The 21,943-nt window shown below is 45.7% G+C and overlaps 1 protein-coding gene across 1 annotated transcript in view; it reads left to right on the top strand.

Annotated features, from left to right (window-relative positions):
- LOC144166165 (nitric oxide synthase-like protein) overlaps nucleotides 1-21,943 on the top strand; it is a 527,573-nt gene that overhangs the window by 463,814 nt on the left and 41,816 nt on the right. Inside the window, 5 exon segments of the mRNA XM_077695765.1 lie at nucleotides 5,833-5,921; nucleotides 6,349-6,493; nucleotides 7,528-7,632; nucleotides 9,559-9,626; nucleotides 16,792-16,905. Of these exon segments, the coding sequence (XP_077551891.1) occupies nucleotides 5,833-5,921; nucleotides 6,349-6,493; nucleotides 7,528-7,632; nucleotides 9,559-9,626; nucleotides 16,792-16,905 (521 nt within the window).

The raw sequence follows: 21,943 nt of genomic DNA, 5'->3' as shown, positions 1-21,943 counted from the left end.
ACGCGATCACTTCCGGAGACGCAGCTATGCGCCGTGACCGAGAAGACTGTAGATGGCGCTGCGCACAAATTTCGCATGAGAAAGTTTAGTAATCCTCAGCCATTTTTTTTTGTTCAAACAACATGTATGTTTTGTTACATGAGACGTAAAACCCACCTAGTCAAAGGAAAAAAAATTGCGCCGTACGCAGTCTGCGCGCTGTGGCGACCTTGTAGAAACTGGCAGCGGCGGTGAAGAAGTAAAGGCGGCACGTTTCGGAACTGTTCGTTCGTACTTGTAAGAGAGACTATAAGTTTAAAAATATGGCTTGTGCGAACGCTTTGATATCTGGCGAGATCGTTTTGCTATCGCACCCAGACATAGCTCGACGGTTGGGAGGACATTCTAGTGGCATGGGCTGGAGGATTTGGGCATGATCGAGATAAATCACCTGTGTGCATATCTGGATGTGCATAACATTTGAACGGGACATTTGCGATGCATTCATGGGGTTGGGAAGCCAGAACGAATGCACGGGGAAATCAGTCTTTTCTATCTACTCTGCTTTTTTTTGCCACAAAAAATACAACGAGGGGTTCCATTTTGCCTGGACGAAATGGTACCGAAGCGCTACACCATACGGCACACGTGTAAAATATCTCTAGAAACACGCAAACTTTCCGTTGCTTTTCGTAGAAATATTTCGCAACTTAATGTCCTTTTTGTGACCATGAATGGCGACGGTCTCATTTTTCTCAATTTAAACGCGTGCGAAGAAACACCATCTCCGTCCAAGCGGCGTTTTGTTCCCGAGAGCGATTTGCGAAGCTTGGTCACGTTTTCAATGCGCTGTCAACGTAAGGCTGCGAACGCACGAGGTAACGCAAGTGGGCCGTGGGTGAATTGCCTGATGGCTGTATCATTTCTCTGTTTTACGTTCAAGCAGCATATTACATGGATTCTCGGATTTCTTCGTGTACATCTATCTACAGAAGAGTATTTGGGATACTGCCCCAAAGGATACGGTTTGGGGCAGTCTACGTCCTCGAGAATGTTCTGGGGATTTCAGTTTAAGTAGATATTTTGGGGGGTAAATCAGATTGGCCACTAAGGCCATTCTTTTATTACGCCGAGTTTAATTTGCTTGTCATAATTAGTCGCTTCACCATAAGCGTTATAAAAACAAGTCCCTAAATCCCGTCTGCTTCTGTGGTACGGGTATCGGTACAGGCAACAGCTCTAACTCGTGTTTTAAGGTAAAAGTCTTAAGTGCCCAGTCTCCGAAAAAGCACCGTTGTTTGTTTAGTTGTCCTGTGCATGAAAACTGCTGCCGCACCAAACAGTAAGTAAATAAAAACAGCATGTGTTATCCGATAGGGTTTGAACTTTGGTCTGCGCAGTGGAAGCCTTGGGCTCTACCAACCGATCTATCTCCGCACTTTTTTTCTATTGCAGCGGAAAACAAAAGCTGTTGTTGTTGTTGTTTCCCTCATGGCACATGCACACCTGGGCATAGGACAGAAATTGAGGGTTTTGAGAGGCAAAGTGCCGGTTTAACAAAACTCGCAAGAATAATTATTTTAAACGCGAAATTTGTAGAATTTGTGCGTGCCGCGAGACACCTGAACGCGATGTCACGTGTACAGAACAGGTGCCCGCCAACCGCGCAGAGCCCTCATTTTGGGGTAGCTGTAGCATGTGCCAGTCTCCTTGCTGAGATAATCCGGGCCGTAAGACGAAAGAAATGAAAGCGAGTAATGAAGAACACACGGTGTAACAGAAAAGTAGTAGTAGTAGTAGTAGTAACTTTATTTGAGCTCGAGGCGTTTTCAGACGCCAGACGGAGCGGTTCCCAGGTCGCGGGAACCGTATTGGGCCAGCAGCTCCTGGCCCCTGGCCGTCAGCGCGAGCTGGGTCGGCAGGGCGGGGCTGGACCGCAAGGTCTCCCATCGCTCGTGGAGTGGGGTAGGGGGGGTGGAGGGAGGGTGGGGGGTATAGGGCCCTTGAGTTTAGTGCACTCCGCCAGTATGTGTGCGAGCGTGCCGCTGTTTGTTTTACAGAATGGGCAGCGGTCCCCCTCGCGTTCAGGGTAAATGGTATGCAACAGGACGGGGTGGACTAGTGACCCCGCCTGGATGCGCCTGAGTATTGTCTGTTGCTCCCTGGTCAGGAGAAGTAATTTGCACCTAAAGACATAGAAACGAAAGCGAAGAAAGCGATGCAAATTGAATGTTCAAGCAAAGAAGTGGTTAAAATTTTTTGCCAGGCTTTTGCATTCAGAGAACTTAAGGATATTTACGTGCCCCGAGGAACTTTTAATGAAACTATGCCATATCAAATTATATTACATTGGTTTGCTGAAAAGACTGCATTGTTGGGAGTTTTATCTCAGCCATCATCATGAATAATGCTCGGCAAAATCTTAGATGCAATTAACAGGAAGCTAGTGCTCCTAAGCCATTCCAGCAGAATCCCAAAGCCACCGCCAAAGCGACATCGCCTTCTTCGTATGCTGGGATAAAACTGCATTCCTTTCAAGTTTCAATAAAAAAATATCCGAGAATTATGGTAAATGTACAATTACAAACAATCGTGCTTTACTTGTTGCATTCGTTTGGACAGTGTCCCTGTTAACCGCCTTTAGTGCCGTGCTGTCGTTTGACTATGGGGTTTAAGCAATGAACATAGCGTATGCGATTCCTTTGAACAGATAGGGGCAGCTTGAAAGCGAAGAGCTCCACGTTTTCACAATTTTATTCACTTTGCCGGTTATCGCAAGCTGCTGCTTCGACCATCGCAGGAGCCCTGGCGCTCCCAAGTGGTCGGTGTTCGAAATGTGCCAGATGACTACTAGACATGCAATGCTGGTTCAATGGTTTAACGATTGTTACAGGCGGAGTTTGAAGTTGTGGGCTTGTTGGGGAATCGTTCTTGTAGGCGTAGCCCAGAGAGGTGGACACATTACAAGAAGGGACGAAAACGGCGTTACGTCTTCGTCTTTTTTTAGTCTGGTGCCCATTTTTTGGTGCTACATGTACAATAATGTTACAGACGGCTCATGGGGGCTCTAGAGCCTCGTAAAGCCGACGCTCACGCTTTCGTCTCATTAGGTAACGCAAGAGTACGCTGGTGGTTTTCACGGCCAGCAGTTGATGTAATGTGTGGAGCCATTTGCCTGAAGATACATGCTATTTGTCAAGAGGAGGCCTACTGGATCATTCATATAAATTAAAAAGGGGAGCGCAAGTACAGCGCTTTCAATGATTCCGGAAAGTACGGGAGCGTTCAGTTTCTGCAGGTGCCACTTACAGTGACAAACTATGCCCGCTCGGTGAAACGTTGTTGTTCCACCTCTACTACATGGGTGGTACTCCATTGAGTCCTGCAAGATTTGTCATTTGTCAACTGCGGTGGACTCTAAAAGCCCGTTTTGTAAATTAAGAAGAATCGCGGCCGCCTGCTCGTTACTGTCACCGTGAAAGTGTACGGCGTCAATAAGTACCACGAGTTCAGTTTCGCAAGTACGTGAAGTGTCGGTCATGAATAACGTGAGAACGCGTTATGTTTGCGGGAAATAATCGAAGTTATGATTAGGAGTTTCAAATGTTTTATAAGTGCATAGAAAACGCTTAGAACAGGTATGTGACTAACAGCGGTGTAGTAGTTTCCGGACTTCTTCAATTTAAGCAATGATCCATGTTGACTTGTTCACCCATACTTACATTCTAAACGACGTAATGAGAAATCGTTGTTGTAGGGACAGAGCTGGTTATATACCGATGAACATATATACAGAGCCAGGCATGCGCCTTGGAATATAGATATGAAGGTCATTATTCATGCTTGCGACACTCAACGTTTTGCTCGGTTTGTCAGCTTAAATTAGGTCGTTGGATGGTTCTCAGCTGGTCCGCATAGGGTTAGTGACGTTGTGGTTCAGCGGGTTATAGCTTTCCTAAACCGTAAAGGTTTAAAAATGACCACTTTCCAAATTCGATTGGCTGTCCGTCTGTCGGCTACGCCGTCGCTCCGAATGGCTTCGACCGGGGACAGTTGCTTCGGCAGAAGCACCGTGACGTAACACATCACGTGACCAGCATGGTCGCTTGTATGTGTGCCATAGCTAGCTGACTGATTGATTGATTGATTGATTGATTGATTGATTGATTGATTGATTGATTGATTGTAGGGTTTAACGCGCCGACGCAACGCAGGCGATGAGGCGCGCCGTAGTGGAGGGCTCCGGATTAATTTTGACCACCTGGGGATCTTTAACGTCCGCCGAAATCTCGTACAAACGGGCGTTTTTGCTTTTCGCCTCCATCAGAAAAGCGGCCGCCGCGGCCGGAAATCGAACCTGCGACCTCGTGCAGCTAGCTGACTGACTGAATAAACTTTATTGAAGGAAATCTGATGGAAAGCGGAGGAGGAGCGAGAATCACAAGTGAGAGAATCCGCACAAGTGAGAATCCGCACTCGTCACCGCTGCGAACGTTGTCCGTCGCAGAGTATCAAGATAATCCTTGCATGGCGTCATGAGCCATGTGACCACCCAAGTTTGATGGTGCTTTAAATGAACACCGTCGAGTGTTTTGCGCGGTATTCTCCGCTGTTGTTGAAGGAGGAGATTACATGTGTTCGCGATAGAGCAAACCGGAGCAGTGAAGCCAACGGCGCTGCGGCGGGGCGTATGAAGACGAATGATTCCACCGCCACTCCCTCACCCTAAAATCAGGGTTCTAAATGAAAGTAGTCTCTCTCTCTCTCTCTCTCTCTCTCTCTCTCTCTCTCTCTCTCTCTCTCTCTCTCTCAAGTGTACTTTCATTTGTCCTTTCAAGTGTCCTTTCACCGCATTTGGCATCCGTGCATTGTTAAAGGCGAGACCCTTTTTTCCACATCAAGCACTATTATCACTGTATTTTGCTTTCGTTCACAGTCACATTAATTATGGCATTGCCTCTTGGTCAGTTCAACACATTCAAAATCAATGTATTCGCATTATCACTCGCAGTTCACATCGTTCCTAAGCTTCAGCTCTGCTTCATGAGAGTAAAATTCTATCTGTAAACAATTTATTTCACTACAATTTAGGCCTCTTTTTTTACAAGTTACTTCACAGTTATATTTCATACGACTCCATTGATCTCAAGAGTTTAAGGACTAAAAATTTCACCAGGTTTGCCGCAAATAACAACTTCTTATTACCGACTGTACATACTAATTACGGCAAGAAAACTTCTTGCTTCGCTGCAATATCATTTTGGAATAGCCTCCCTTTTGCCGTAAAATCATTATCGTCTGTAACAAGCTTTAAAACTTCCTTGAAAATTTTTTTGTTGTAATTAACTTCAAGTATCGAATTCCACTGTATTTTTTTTTGTTATTATTGCCATTCACTTGTCTATACGTCTACATTTACGGCGTTGCACTACATTGTGTTTTGTTGCTTCAAATATTGTGCATTTATATGTAACTTAGTTTAAACCAATGTTTGCTAATCCTAATACTATGCAGTTATGTGTACTTCTCTTCTCTCTTCTGTAGGTTTGCTCATGTTTATTTCTTAATCACTGCTCCGACAAACTCACTTTGTGCGTTTTTATAGAGGGTCCCGTTACAGTCTGCGGACTCTGGGACCCTCTTCTGTATATTAATATGCTTGTATACCTGTACTCAAAAATAAGTTTGATTTTGACTTGACTTGAATGTGTCTGTGGAACGAAATTTTAACGCCCGATTCGATCGTACCGTTGTTGTTTTTCTTTCTTAACCTTTCTGGTAGGTTTCCCCTATAGGATAAAGTTTTACAGGGTTTCCTTGAATTCCTCGGCAAAGCGTCCTCTTTTTTTACAGACTCCGCCCTGGAAGACGCACGTGTGGCAAAAGAAGGCGGACGACCAGCGACGGCATTCCAGGAAGTTCCGCTTCAAGGACATCGCCAGGCAAGCAGCGCTCATTTCCCCTGGTTCTTCCAAGTTCACCAGTGTACCTCTACCGCACCGGCCCGCAATATTTTACAAGTCAGGCTTTGCTACACCTCCGTTAAAGCCTGCGTGTGGATTTACGTGATGTGGGCACCTTAAGTAAGCAAGGTAGCATTAGTCATTATTGTCTTCCGTAGGAGGGACTTTTGGAAAAAATGGGAATTTTTGCTGACGCTGGAACGTTAAAGGGACCTGAAACATTTGTGCAAGAGGCTGTTTCTCCTCCCCTGCGTCAGCTTGAGTCTTCTGGTGCAACCTCCTAGGGGCTTTAGGGATATTCAGTTTTGGTTGCAACGTCTAGAGACAGAGCACGCTGCAGCTGTAGAAAAAGACAAATCGCGTTCAGAAAGAGTGAGTTCTCTTCTTCCTTGCACTTGCGTTGCAGCGCCGTGAAGTTCACCTCAGCCATGTACGGCAAAGCACTGGCCAAACGTGTGAAGGCCAAGATTCTCTACGCCACCGAGACGGGCAAGTCAGAGACGTACGCTAAGGTGCTCTGCGATATCTTCCTGCACGCGTTCAACGCGTCGGTGAGTTCGGCACTCCTTTCTGCCTGCTTTACATATGCCAACTTTGCGCATCCGCGTATGGATGGGCATTAGATGCGTTACCACTTGTTACTTATGCATGTCTCCGGGAATCCTAACTCTACGAGTACCCGAACTACCGCCACCGTTTCTACGCGTTGCCGAATCAAGTCTGTAGCCAGTGCAGGCGGCAAAAGAGGAAGTAATCGGTATGACTTCGTCCAGTGTCCGATACTGGAGGACAAAGAAAACGAGTCGCAAGCAGCCGATGCTGTTGCTAAAGGAAGCGAACATGACCGCTGAAACGACTAGATCGCTAAGCACGGTTCGCGCGCACTACAGAGAACGTGCGAGGAACGTAGCGTTGCAGAGCATCGGATTCAGCCTCACGTTCACGGTGTTAAAGGTCCGCCAACGAATTTCCAATGAATTTCTTTTTTTTGGTTGGGGGCGGACTTCATTTATTGTGAGCAGACTGCATGACTAATAGACATGCAGAGGCACATGATAAAAACTGGTGTCATTATTATCATCATCATCCTGTCCGCGCCTAACACGCGAGACAGACAGACAGGCAGACAATTAACTTTGTTGAATGTACTGAGGACCACCGCCACCGTGAGCTAAAAAAAAAATTAAAAATAGATTGACTGATGCTCATGGCCTTTTGGGCTGAACACAAGACAGACAGATTGGTTAACCAGAGCAAACATTGTTGGGTATTCAAATACACGAATCGCTAAAAGGGACGCAAAGTGAAAGTAAAATTAATTCTGCCAGGAATCTGGAGGCTTACTTCGTTCTATTATATCCATATCTGTCTAGCACCTAGGCATGGTTGTAGCAGGCTATAAAAGGCTGGTTGGCAATGGGGACGCTGCTGCAATCTACCATGTATAAGTTAGCCTCTAGTATTCGTATCATGGCTGATAATGTGCCTCTAAGGTGGCTGTTTGACGACATCGATTTAATTGCATCGCACAGAATGGGGCGAGAATGTTCAATTTTTTTTCTTTTCCCGCTCTCTCCATGGCAAGGTCGAGTGCATGGAAGACTACGACTTCGTCAACCTTGAGTTCGAACCGCTGCTGCTCGTCATTTCCAGCACATTCGGTAATGGCGAGCCACCCGAAAACGGAGAGGTCAGTTTTCGTTCTTCTCCTGTTTCAGTACCTTGGTTGCACTCACAGCGCTGTGTTGAATTCCATTTAATTGGACCCGGCAACACTTTTTTCAGCTCTTTTGGAAATCTTAAATGCTTGCAGAGCATATTCAACCAACGCATCCAGTACTTAGATTCGGGGGTCGCAAAGTACCTCGGCCGAAAATTACTACGAAGGAAAACAGCGCAAAAGACAGGACAAAGTAAAGAACCACAGACCACAGACGCTGATGAACAACTGAGTGCTTTATTGCGGAAGAAACGTATGTATGCAGAAGGAACATGTATGTTCCTTCTGCAATAAAGTACCCTGGGAACGTTGTTACGGTAGTTTCTACAAAAGCCTGCCATGATGTCGTGGAAACGTAACCTAACCTAACGTAATCTAAACTAAACTGCCTAACCCAACTTAACTGCCTAACCCTAACCTAACCTAACCTAATCCAACCCAGCCCAACTACACAAAAACAACCTGTCTTAAATGCAACCCAACCCACTAGAAGTCCTGTGCATCGATCGCGCTAATTGTAGGAGCAATGCCATCGCAAAAAATTCGCCAACAAAAGGCCCATGAACAAAAACTTGTCAAATTCTGAAAACCGCAATCATGTTACTTCCTTCCGAATTTGAATTGGTGCGTTGTCATGTCAAAGCGGGTGCTATACCACCGCGCCAGGGAAGCATATGACGGAGTGGGTTTTCACGGAATATTTAATCCGACGATGCTTCACCATCTGATTGGCTTGCTTAGCCAATCACAGGCGACTGCGGTGAGAATTTCGAGAATGTAATTGTCACGCCTTCCGTGACAATAGGCGCTGGATTTTATTTGTATCGGGTAATTTGTCAAAAAGCACCTGTGTGAACGCAGTGAGAAAAAAACCATTTAAAGCTTCGAGGCAAACTTGGAGCAGTGGGCGAGGATAAACGGCAGACCACTCGAAGGCAATCAGAAAAGCACCGGTGTTGGAGATGAAGGGCTTCCCGAATGAACGGGGCCATTGCCGTCGTAGGTGCCTTTACGGATAAATAAAGGAAGGAGCGGCCGGTTGCGTCTGTTCCATACCGCAGACAACAACACACGGGGGAAGGGGGAAGGACACATGGCAACGGTAAGGCGATACACACGCCCCCACTCCCCTCCTCCCACAATCGGTGACCAGGCTCTTCCAGAAAGCAGCCTGGGAACGCCGAGAAAGAGCCCGTGAAGAAAGAAATGCCGAGACACGACCCGCGACAAAGAGTATACGTTCAAGAACACCGAAGGCTCGAGGACTGCGGCCCCCAGGGGGAACCACAAAAAGAGAGACGGCTGGAAGGTGGAGGCGTAGCTTACATCTGTCCGCTATTTCTTCTTCCTCGACGCACCGTGCACGTTTATCGACGATAGACCGTCCGTTCAGTATGGGCGTGTTGCACAGCGACGATTGTGCTTTTCTTTCTCCTTCCTCGTGATAAACGCCGTCGGACCCACCTTCCCGGCCGGAGCGAAGGGCGGCAATAAAAGTCGCTAACGATCACCCACGTGATCGAGAAGCACCGTGGCCCCAGAAGGACCCGACTCCGGACACGAAGAAAGGCGAAGTCCGAGCAGTTCTCGACGGCCGCCGTTTCCCAGGATCCCAGGAATCTACTCTCACCTTTCTTTTCAGTTCCGTTGACCCTTTCTTCTGGAACTTTCCTCCGGCGGCAGCGTTATTATTCTCCTAGTTTACTTTTACCCAGTCGTCTCTACTCCTCCTCGTCGACATTTGAGGAGTGGCACCTTCCTCCTTTGTATGCGCTTGCTTGTTTCCTTCTATGAATATATTATTTTTCTACATACATATCACTCGCGACACTGTCTCCTCTCTGATGTGACCAACCGTCGCTTATCTCTTTCGTGTCCTGTGCCCGCTACCCTCAGGTCTTTGCGCGGAACCTACAAGTCATGAAGAGTTCAAGCCCCTTCGGACCCGAGGGTACCACTCCGAGGTTTGTACCCGCCAACGTGTCTCTACCTTACTTCCTTTCTCGCTCATATTATCTCACTCTATTTTCCTCTTCAACTCTCTTTCTTCTCGTTTTTCTCTCTTTCTCGCTCCGTTCCGTCCGGGTTCTCGAGAACCTCAGCTTGCTTCTGTGTCCGTACTGCGCTTGCTTATTCGCGGTGAAATTTTACGAAGATCACAAAATTATCATAAAATTCCTGACCCGTATCCACGCCTTCCGTTCCCTCCTCAACATTTATTAACTCAGAGTAAATGAAAAGATGTACACGAAAGAAATCGGAAAGTATAGGCTTAGGCAAAGAATAACATTTCCTCGATACATATCATTACGAATTCACAGAAGCACGATTTATTACTCTCGTGTCCTGCATATATTCCTTTTTTTGTATGCCTCGTGCTTGCCGTGATTAATGACCTCTTGTAACCTTGTCGGCTGTGTTTTTTTCTCTCTCCTGGGAGTTTATTAGCATTTTTCGTCGATCTGCATGAAGCCATTCGACTCGCGCCGTGCAGAGCTCCCGGCGGCCTGATTAGCCCAGGGATTTATTCCCGGCGTCACTCGGTATATGCGACCCGTAGCGATAAACACCATGAAAAATGTTTGCCGCCATGCATCGTCACTATGTCGGACTACTCTCGGCGCGCTTTTTTTAAAATACTCTATCCTATGCCGAGGCTTCCGCACCGACGCTCAAGAAAAGTAGCATCGAGTAGCGGGGAAAATGTGTTTTTTCGGTAGGGTAATTTGCGTTTTCGTGCTTATTACAAGTTAACTCGCGCACGGGATAGCATTACGTTACGGAACAAATTTTTGTGAAATCTGGGAGAATATTTCTTCCGACGTACGAACTTGTGAAACAGTGACAAGTGTAGAAGAAAAAAAAACAACGTCAACCACTACAGCGCATGAAAACATTAAAACGTATATAGTTTGTTTATGATCTTATATTTTTTTTCTACGTGTCGCAAGAAAATAGTTTCACTTTCAGACGCGAATATTTTCCCGAGCAAATTGTCACGCTGGCTCAAGAAATTTCACTAGAAAGAGAGTCATTTCACTCGCCGTGCTAACAAAACTACGCCTGCGTAAATTAACTCGCCGTGAGAAGGTATGTAGGCCGTACCTGATATATGCCTAATGCGTACATGAACGTTTCCACAGAACGCGTAAATGTGATTTTTCTTCTCGGTATTCAAACGACCCCGGCTTAATCTTGCGCTGTCGCTCTCCGCTTAACGCTTTCAAGGTATTTGACGTTGTGAAAAACCACAAAAAAATTGTTTGTCTGCTCTAGGTTTAAATTAACTTGCCTCAAATATATCATTTACCGTCTAATAAATGTCTTTGCTTGCTATAATACCCAAGCTACTAACAACTAACAGATTCGCTCAGCGAGGGCATTATTTTAACTTTTTAACATTACTAAACCAAGCTATAAGGCTGTTGGGAAGTTGCACTGGCGTCGGCTGCTGAAAACGTGCAAATTTGCAGGAACTATTTAACGCAACAGGCACGGCACCTTTTCGGGCAACATGACGCCAGCTTGTGGGATTTAAGGGCCGAAGAAAATTCGGCGGTCATATTTTCATGTTACGTTCTGAAACTTCTCTCAAAGAAGCTACAAGTGTAAGTTAAAAGTTAAAAGGCGCTGTTTATGCTCTCTTTAATAACAAAACGTGTGCTATATGTAGGTGTAGGATGACCAGAAAAAAATTGCCCTCACCTTCCTCAATCTCAGTATCTCTCTTCTTCGGAAGAAGTATCTTTCAAGCAGGCTAAATAATATTAATGCCTAGCATTATTTGCCGAGTACCGCCATTCCAAAACCGTGTACGCCCTGAATTCAAACAAAAAATGCAGAATTGGCGGAAGTAGCACATTTAATTATTACATAAATAGCAAATTTGTTTAGCAAATCACAATTTTTTTGTGTGCGCAGTTAAAAATATCAAACAAATGCCGAGCGCACGCATTTTAGTGCGGGATTCGCGGTGTCGGCCCGGCAGTTAACAAAATCAAGAAAACGTCTAGCGCTCACGTGTGCGTGCATCGCGGCAGTCGCCCAGCGTCTCCGGCGCACGTTAGTTAAGCCAAGCATACCAACTTAGGAAGGCAGGCCAAGATTGGCAAAAAAATAGTAACTTCAGCGTTCGCTCTAATCACGACAACACTTCCTCGAAATGAGAAAAGACTCCAGCGTTCGCCAGAAGTTTACACTTATAGCAGCAATGATGGAGTAAAGGTCGCTGCGGCAGCGAACAAGAAGCAAATTGGCTGCAATCGTGCGCTTAAACCTTCGTGATGGTCGTGGAGGTTGAGTACAGGTTAGCTACCTGCAAGTCTCACGTGTTAGTGTGAGCTTGCTCCATTTTTTCGCGTGGAGTGAATTGGGAGGGCAGATTCTTGAAAAACAAAAAAAAAGAAAACAAAATAAAAACATCAAATTTTTGCAGAAATGTTCCGACAAAATAAAAAAATATGCATTTTGCACATGACCTCCAAAAAAACGAACACTAATTTATAAAAGCAGGAAAAAGAACGTCGGAAATAGGAAAAACAATAGCTGATACAGAGCAACCCTGCTCTGCGCCTTGCATTTGCGGCAAAATGCTTAATGGGGGGAATAACGACTCTAATCGTATAAATTTACATTTTAGGACCAAAGAAGCAACGCAAAAGTTCTAGACAATAAAATAACCCAACGCCTTTGGCTACTCACAGCCACATCTGTGTGTAAAAAAAACTCACACAGAACGAGCGACAAAAGAGTGCTACGCATTAGCAGACAATTTTCAAAATTTCTGCGGATTTTTTTCAGGTACGAGTAGAGAAACTGCAGCTACTGTCGGTTTGCGGATGTCACAACAAATTCTCTGGATATATTTTCTGCCTTTACACTGTTCGTTTAGACCCGTACTTATTTTACAAGTTCAGTAGTGTATAGCTGGCACCTAGCGGAGCCACGTAAAATTATACAAATTAAATGAAGCTCTGTCGTATAAGTATTACATCTGCTCGAATACTCTGCAAACAGAGTTCTCCACTAGGCAACTTATAGGCAATGTACAGCGAGTGCCAGCGTATCCGAACGGATTCAAAGCCAGAACTTCCGCTGCTGTCTCTCGGCACCGACATTTTGCAAAAGGTGGCTGATTTGTCGCGGGAAACAAGTGTAACCAGAAAATTCATGAGTGCGAAATCTCCGACCATTTCTTGTAGGTGCAATTTGTCGTGCAAGTCAAACTTTTTAAAAAAGCTGGTGAAATCCGAATTGCTCCCTAAGTATATCACTTTTCTCTTACCGGTGACGCAGGACAATTGTGCCAACAGGAGATTTTAGCAAAATTCAGACTACGCTTCCAGGATTGGCCGCTAGCTTAACTGGATGTATATTCTTTCATCTTTGTGCACTCGAGTGTGCGGAATACTATAGGTGCTTCCATGGTGTAAAGTCCTGTTTTCGACACAAAAAGAAATCGCAAATATATACATTTATATACACATATAATTTGTCGCAATACGTTGCCCATAGTGTGGATTCTGTCCTCCTAAAAAATGTTCCTTGATGTGAATTCCCGCTGGCGGCATAGAAATAAATCGCAAATATATATATTTATATATACATGTAATCGGCCCAATTCGTTGCTCTTAGTGCGAAGTTTCTCCTCCTAAAGCTGTGCCGCTGTTGTACGCACTTTTGAGAGCCTGTCGTCAGCATGGTTGCATGCGCATGGATTGCTATAACTCTCCAATAAACTGTCCTACGGATTTGTATGTATGCCTGCTACTGCCACATCGCACCTCTTTAAACCCTGTTTGACAGCATGCCTGTTTTTCTTTGCCCGCCTGCAAGCCTGCACCGCACGCGTATCCCAGTTTATTTTTTCACTTCTTAGCCGGGTGTCTCTTTTTATTTTCGTAGTTGACCTTGATGGTGTCTGTTTTGTTTCAGATCTTACGTTAGGTAAGGACCGACGTCTTTGATTTCCTGTACGTCACCCCCTCCACCATACCCCTTCCTCTTTTGCTCTCTCTCTTTCTCTCTCTCTCTCTCTCTCTCTCTCGGTATTTCTCCTCTGTGTGTGACTCGTGTTGTGTCAGTGATGCACTTTTCTCAACCTTCACTCACCGTCTCCGCGACCCCAATGTGTCCGTGTCTCCTAGAGTAGTGTCACCTCGTCCGTAGACGTGTGCGGCACAAATGAACCAAAATGGCGTAGGATAGCCTGCAGTATGCATCACGGCACCGCATCCTACCGGAAAAGTGGCCTACCTTAGTCTGACCGTATCTCGACATTCCTTCCCCGCGCGTATGAAAGTGGAAGTCCGTGCCGTCCCATGTCACACCGTCCGGCATTCAAGTGATGCAGTGGCGGTAAGGTTACATCGCCTCTAGGAGCAGGATGCACAATTCTACGGGCGGTGGCGCTATGGAGAGGCCCTTCAAAAACGGCCGAGAATCTCAACTCCAGAGCTCTTCGCAGACTATCTGCCAGTATGACCAGAAGCATCTAGTGGTCCTATAACTTAAACGCCAATCATCTCAACTTCAGAGCTCTTGGCAGGCTACCTGCAAGAATGTCCGGCAGCATCTAGTGGCACTATAACGTAAGCGCCTACCATTTCGAATGTTCTAGAGATGTCTATATTAACTGGTCTCCAGAAATGGTAAATAATGCTACCTCTTGACTATCTCAGACCACAGGGCGCTTGCCTCTGTTGCAAGTTACGTTTATTCTTCGGTGTATTTACTTGGGCTAACCTGTCGCGGTTTTAATCACTGCGCTGTAGTGAGCTACCGCCATGCTGTTTCTCAGTTACGGTTTTTTTCTTCGGTCAATCAGTTCTGACTGCGGGGTCGAGGGACCGCGTCTGCCTCAGACAGAGGCGATGCTAGCAGGCACCTACCTGTCCGCCCTTTATCGTTTATTTTGCCAGATAGCACCGTTGCGTGTGTTTAGATAGAAACGCGGAGCTCGTGACTGGAGAGACAGACAATCACGCCTCCAAGTTTTCTTTTTTGAATTCGGTTTATGAGGAATAGTGTGACTGTTTATAGAAACGGTGCGCACAGACCACTCGATGGGTATTTAATCAAGCGTGAGACGCAGTTATACCGAACGACGAAAAGTTACAAAGTTCTTACTAAGCTCTCGTTAGTGGCGTGCAGATATGCCATCAGCAGCCGAAGTCGCAAAACTTGTGGTAGTACATTTGAAACTCGACACCTTTCCCTGCGATCACCACGTCGTCCGCTGTATACATACCTTTTCACATCTCAAATGATCAAGAACATTTACGCTCTCATGTTCTAACGGAGGCAGAGCACGAGGCTTTAGCTGTCATTGGCTTTCCGCAAACCCAGCTTCTGCAATTCAACAAAAAGTAGTCGGAAGCCAATGGGCTTCCAACTTTTGAGACGTGGACAGTGCACATATCGTTAGTTGCAGTGGTTCCGATGGAGATAACTGTGCCTTGAAGATGTTTTTGCGGTTCTTGTGGCACCCACACTGTACTTCGTGGAGGAAAGGACACTCGCTCGAGGAAAGTGTCTGTCCTTCTTGTGGTGAACTGACCGACGCGAGTTGCTTACACGTCACAGTTACGTGTGAAGCTATAAAAAGACCTTCGTAAGAAAGAATGTTTTTAGTGCGGGATATTTGTGTGTGGGCGTGCTAAAATTGAGTGCTTCACACTGACAAGCTCGGCGTACGTAGAGTAGTATAAAAAGAAACTGTGATTGATTCCTCTGTCACAGGAATCGGTAAAACACGAAAGTGAAATGTGCAGCAAAATCTGCAGCTGAGCATGGTTTGCGGGTCGGCGGCTGTCTTGTGGGTGTGCATGGCGAGCGATGTCCTGCTGGTGGGTCGCTTCGGCAAAGGTGTACTGGCGCCATTTTCGTTACCGATATGACTTCAGTGAAATCTTGGTGTGTCTTAAAAAATTATTCACTCTTTAGAAGCCATGTTGCAAACCCCCACCACTTTTCTCTCACAAATCTCTCGCCGTGGAGAACGACCAGATTGAATTTGCGCGCTTTTCTAGAAAACTGTATAAGGACAAATATTTCAGGAACAATCGGGAGAAGGAAAACCACAAGCTGGAACTTTCTTCAGCGGCGAACACTTGCTTTTAGGCGTGTGTAGTATTGCACAGAATAAAGCTGTCACTCGAGGTTAGGCTTATACACCCCAGATATTTAATACGTGCTTTACACAACCGGATTTCAAGCATCATGAACCAATTATCGGAACCATTCCCCATGAGTAGTTGGTCAAGCTTCGGGGGCCACCGGATTAGTGACAGAAACAGTTTCAAGTGTATCTATTCTTGGCCAAGTCTTTGTACCCAGTATGGTTTATTACCTGGAATCATGATCAACACGTGGTCCCAAAGCCCACTTCTTTATTATCGATCTGCCAGTACAGGGTCGATAAAATACAAAAGGTTTATTCTATGTTGCACGCGAGCAGAGTTTATTTTTAGGAATGGAAACAGCCATAGAATACTATTTATCACTTAGTGGATTAGACTTCCTTGCCCTATTTTCTACTCCATCTTGTCAAAACGATGCGGCCAACGGTGTTTCTTTTCTATATGGCATACATGCTTATTTGAAAACTTGGTCGGATGTTGAGTTCGTTGAAAGTTTCAATTGAACAGCACATTTCAATATTTGGACTCGAGCAGCGCACAGAGCGGCAGCATTAAATGACTAGCATCTCCCTACGCATCACGAGCCTTATTATTGGCGTCCAGCACTGAAGCACACAAAAAGGTAGTTTGCATACGGCGAGCTGATGATGAAGTCCCTTACAAGGGTGTGGCAATATTTGCTTCTTAAAGAAACCCGACAGCGGAGAGATGCGGGGGCGCTGTTGTCGTAAGCGATTGCCGTCAGAATAACGAAGACTACACAACTGTGGGTTCGCCTGCTGTGATTGGCTGAAGTTGGTTCCCCGCGTTGTTTAGAAGCAGCACGCAGTGGGTCGACATGATGTTCTGTCCCCAAACGGCATTCGGGGAGAAAAGCAGCGCAACCGAAGGGCTCGGGCAAAAGTGTCGTGGTCCGGAGGCAGTGGTAGCAGCGTGGTAATGGCCTTCTGAAGGGGGCCAGCGTGTTTTTGACTTTGCCAATCCACAGGACGACGTCAATGTCCTTCGTGCGGAAAAACAGCGTCAATGCCTCCGAGAATGACGTCGGTTCTCCGCCGCCGCCACACGAGGCGTCGGACCTTGGACCCCTCAGCAACGTCAGGTAAGAAAAGGCATCACTCTTTCTGTTTTTACTGTGGGCTATTTTTTTACACCCTACAATTCAAAACATGATAAATGGAACGTGTAGGCGAAGTATCACAAGTCCTGTTAAAACAGCGCTGTGATGTGTACATTGATTCTGTGTAGTAACAAGTACCATGATTATTACTGCCGCGTAATGAGTTGGGAATACGAAGTGTGGCCACATAGACATGATGGTAGGAGTTATTTTGCTGCATTGTAACTGCACGAACACGCGGAAGCGCGCACACGCACGCACACACACACGCAGCTGTACACATAAAGGCATCCACACACGCATACAGACGCGCACACATGCAAAGACACACGTGCACACACATAGGCACGCACCCAAGCTGTCTCGTTAAGCTGGGATCGCACAGAGTAATACAGATTGTTAAGGAAAAGCTATTCTGGCCGCGGCAGCGGTCGGGGGACTCCATAGTTTTACGGAGTTGTTTGCTATAGGCCACGATTAATGGTGGCTATCAGTGATACCGGTTTACCGGGATCGTATCCCCATTTTCTTTTAAACCCTTACCCTAAAAAGTACCCATTTCATTCTAATAAATTCAGCGCTTGTGAAAACACAAAAGCGAGAGCACGGTATGCCACAGCTACAAACAAGCAGGAGGATGGCGCAAAAGATGGTTCGAAAACTTCCCGCAAATTAGGAAGTTTCCGAGACAGAAATCTCAATCTAGCGTAAGCAAGGCATTTGTCAACAACTTTAATCCGTGGGCACTTATCGTTATTGAGCCACTGTATGGAAATACAGGGAAAACGTAAGGTAATGGTCTTGCCATGAAGTGTAACAAATATTTCACTGGCCTTGATTAAGTATCAACTAAAACGACCGTTGCACAGTCGGGCCCCGATATAGAAAGCAGGGCGAGGAGAAAAAAGAGGCAAATATAAAATAATGATGCGACATTATGGGTACCCGGAAAATGTTTGTTATAAAACACAACCGTGAAATGTAAATTGCACGATCCGTAACCTTCCGGTGCTGTCACGTCTGCATTAAATTTTTAGATTATAAATTAAAGAAGACAATCGCATGGGGAAATTTTAAGGTATATATGATATTTCCACCTTCGGTTCCGACTGAAACAATAACAACAACAACAACAAAAACAACCCACACACATGAACACACCTGTTTGTCAAGGTGTACCAATGGGTAAAAATAAAAAAAAGGCTACTTACAAGCAATCGAGGCACCGCCCAATAATGTCCTGTCTGTTATACATAAAATATCAGTGAATTTAAGTAGTAGTGAACCTGATTGATTGATTGTGGGGTTTAACGCGCCAACGCAACGCAGGCGATGAGGCGCGCCGTAGTGGAGGGCTCCGGATTAATTTTGACCACCTGGGGATCTTTATCGTGCGCCGAAATCTCGTACACACGGGCGTTTTTGCTTTTCGCCTCCATCAGAAAAGCGGCCGCCGCGGCCGGGAATTGAACCCGCGACCTCGTGCTCAGCAGCGCAACGCCTTAGCCACTGAGCCACCGCGGCGGGTAGTAGTGAACCTGACGACGCAGAAATTTTTCACTTTGGTAAAGTATATTTGCCTGAACTATCCAGTGATTCTGCCTTCGACCTCCATCGTCAGAAAACCTTGATATTCGGATGATTTTTCGAGCGCATGCAGCCTCAAAAGGCGCCGTAGCAATCACGGCTGCCACAACTTATGGGATCAATCTTGCGGTTCCTTTGTTAGGACTCCTTTATCTTGGTAGAAACATTCGATTGTGCGCATTTTTAATGGCGTTGCATCCCGCCTACGTAATGCTTTCAATTTTTTTTCAGAAAGAAGTTAACCAAATGGAGTAAGGTGTAATCGGTTCGTTGCGCTGTAACGAATTGGCACCGTTCCCGGGTATTTTCTCGACAGCGTCATGTTAAGTGACTCCGGTCATTTCTAAGCCAAGGACACCAATTATGGCATATCGCTTTCACTCGCAGAGTCGGGGCGATCTCATTACGACGTTTTGAAAACGCGAAGGTGTCATATCTCAATGTCGTTTCCGGTCACAGCAGTGACATTGTGGGCACGTTCCTCGTACGAAACAACCGCAGAATTTCTAAAACGTGATCGTCCAGCGGGGTGGAAATGGCTTATTGGAACCGCAATTTCAAATATGTTTGCACAACTGCTCACCCGGTTGCGTTAATAAAGGGGCCACGAAAACAAAATACAACTTCGTAGAATTAAAAAAAAAAAATAGCTCGCCTTCTGTATCTCCGTCGGCTCCCTCCCAGCCACGAAAGTCAGCTTTTAACCCCAAAAAACGAAGACTTGTTAAAGAACTTTCAAATTCCTTGTTGCAGTGGCCTAATATGGGCAGGAGTGACGTCATGAGGGCCCTCACTAGTAACATAGAGGTCAGTGTGTTAACTGCGCGCTAGCATTCAAGTGGCATGATTAAACAGAACTAAAGGCCCCACTACTGGCTTCGGTAAACGGCCGCCATTTGCACAAGTAAGATTCTGTGACGTCATAAAGAAGTCGTCGGGAAGTAGCTGGGCCACTGGTTTATATATTTTGCACAATATATTTATATATTGTATTATATTTATATGTCTATAAATTTTTTGTTTATATATTTTTATATTATAACTTTATATATTTATATATTATGTATTATATCTATATATTAATATTTACATATTTATGAAAATTTTGTATTTTTATATTTTCTTCTGGTATTTGTTTGAAAGTTGCCATAAAATCAGTATCGTTGTTCTCGTGACAAAGCAGTCATTTTAATCAACCAAACTTGTATTTTGTCTTCACGGCTCCTGTAACGAATCCAGCCGGCGTATTCAGAAGACGAAAGTTTCTCGCCCCCAGACTTGTTTCTAGCTGCGAGAAAGAAGCGACGTAGTTTGTGTGCACAAATTCGCGCACCACAAAGCGTGGGCGCCTTGCTCGACCCACCCATTAGCCGGTCACATCCCGATGACATGCGGGATGTGTGTATTTAGCTGCCGCCACGGCAACTAAAGCGTGCGGCCGCTAATCTCCTCAGAAAGCTAATCATTTTGTCGTGCGTAGGGGCGAGATTCTGGCCTACGTTAAAAGACCGTTCGTACGCAGATTATTCAGTAGCTTTACCGCTACGGCACTCATCACAGCTGATAATTAGGTTCGTCGCACTGAGTGCTAATTAGATAGTTGGGTAAACCTGTTTTGTAAACTGCAAGACCCAGACTACGCAAAGCTGTGTTCTGATGTGCCCAAATATTTTTAAACGCAGTAGTAAACAGTGGTTATGAATATAAAACATGATCATTGATTTCACTCTTGTTCTAAAACATCTGACCTTTTACGAGCCTTAATTTAAAGAGCTGTGTGTCGAATAAACGGCGCGCTAGAAGCGTTAGAAGTATTTAGCTCCAACGTAAACTACAACTTCCCAGAAGGGCGCTTTGGCCGCACCCTAATGTAATCTAGATTTATTTTTTTCACACAATTCTAACGCATGCATTCATAGCGACTTTGGGTCAGGGCGGGTTACCAGGCATACAATTTCAAACTATGGCTCATAGAAATTAGAAATTCACCTCGCCAGGAACATTCATTTTCACGGTTTTGCAAGCTATAACAGAGCCCCCTTTTACTTTCCGACGCCTGTAAGCAAAGCGAACAGAAACACCGTGAGGAGTAAAAACAGATAGACACCTGCGCCTCCATCCGTTTCTATCGCACCACCTCATTTATTAGACGTAAAGTCCGGAAGGCCAACACCACAAAAATTTGTAATCTCATGCATAAAACTCTTCTAAGGCGTTTTTTTAGAGAAATGTGGCCGTGAAAATTGTTTTCCCGATTCAACTTAGGACGAAGGTCAGCAGTGTTAGCATTGGTGCTGCAGAATTCTCTGTAACCAGGACCATCTTTGTTTACTGATTATCGTAGCCTGTTTGAATGAATTTCTATAAAGAACGGGGTTGGTAAGCCTAGAATATGCTGTCTTCTGTGTAACATCGACCATTTTCATCGCGGATAGATGTTTCAGGCTTTCATGAATGGCATTTGGCTGTCCGTCGCTGTTCTTGTTGTAAATGAAATGACGACGCGTAGAATTCAAGCGTGACTAGTGCGTTGAGTTTACATTTAGCCAGCAAGACCCTAATAGAGTAGTAGCAGTACCGATGCCACTTTAGCTAACTATTCGCGTGAGAAGCCGCGCTGAACATATCGCTGGTATTGCAAGGCCAGCGTTTCTTTTCCGTTAGTTCTGCCAGCTCTCTCGGCAGACAGTATCACGGTTCAGCTTCAACATAATGCACTCCATTGACCAATCCATGCATCCAACAATGAAATTTCGGTGGACGAAGATGTCCAGTGCAAGACTCGGCCCAAACGCTCGGTCTGCGTGGTGGATTCAACAATGTCAGCATAACGTTCTGCATTGTACACTGCCACCAAGCGGTGTACAATGCAGATATACAATACAATCACATTTTGGAGTCAAATTCTGCGCACGTTGCTGTCATTCGAAGAATTTTCTTTGTTGGCTACATGAATTGGTCGCTCGATCCACTTGGGCTGAAGCTAAACCACGGGGCTGCCCTACTGTGTAGCCCCTGATGCTTTTGCAAATGAATTACAGCACCGGTGCCACCACTTTGCAGAATTGGTGACTGCTGTCAAAGCATCGGCTCTGAGCCGCTAAGACAACAGCAGACACAGTGCGTCGCTCGCAGTTTAGGGAAAACAGCTGCAAAACTGGCGGCGGTACATCGACTACAGCAGTAGAGCAGACGATCATTCCCCGCTTCGCCCAGTCGGGAAAAGAAAGCACACGCCTTGCTTCTCAGTGTGGGGCCGGGGAACTCGAGACGTTTCGCCTCGGGTCTTTGCCCCGCCTAAAAGATTGATCTCTGGGCAGAGTATACGCTAGAGGCAAGCGGAAGGGGAAGGCCGTCCACTTGGCCGAAAGCGAAGCAAAAGCAGTGGCGCGGCTTCGGTTGAGAGGGAATTACGGATTCGGCTCCTCCATAC

The sequence above is a fragment of the Haemaphysalis longicornis genome, unplaced genomic scaffold, assembly GCF_048455015.1.
Source record: "Haemaphysalis longicornis isolate Haplotype H1 unplaced genomic scaffold, Haemaphysalis longicornis Haplotype H1 scaffold_16, whole genome shotgun sequence".
Classification (NCBI taxonomy): Eukaryota; Metazoa; Arthropoda; class Arachnida; order Ixodida; family Ixodidae; genus Haemaphysalis; species Haemaphysalis longicornis.
Note: the sequence above shows the minus strand (reverse complement) of the source record. Positions and strands in the feature narration are given on the sequence as shown.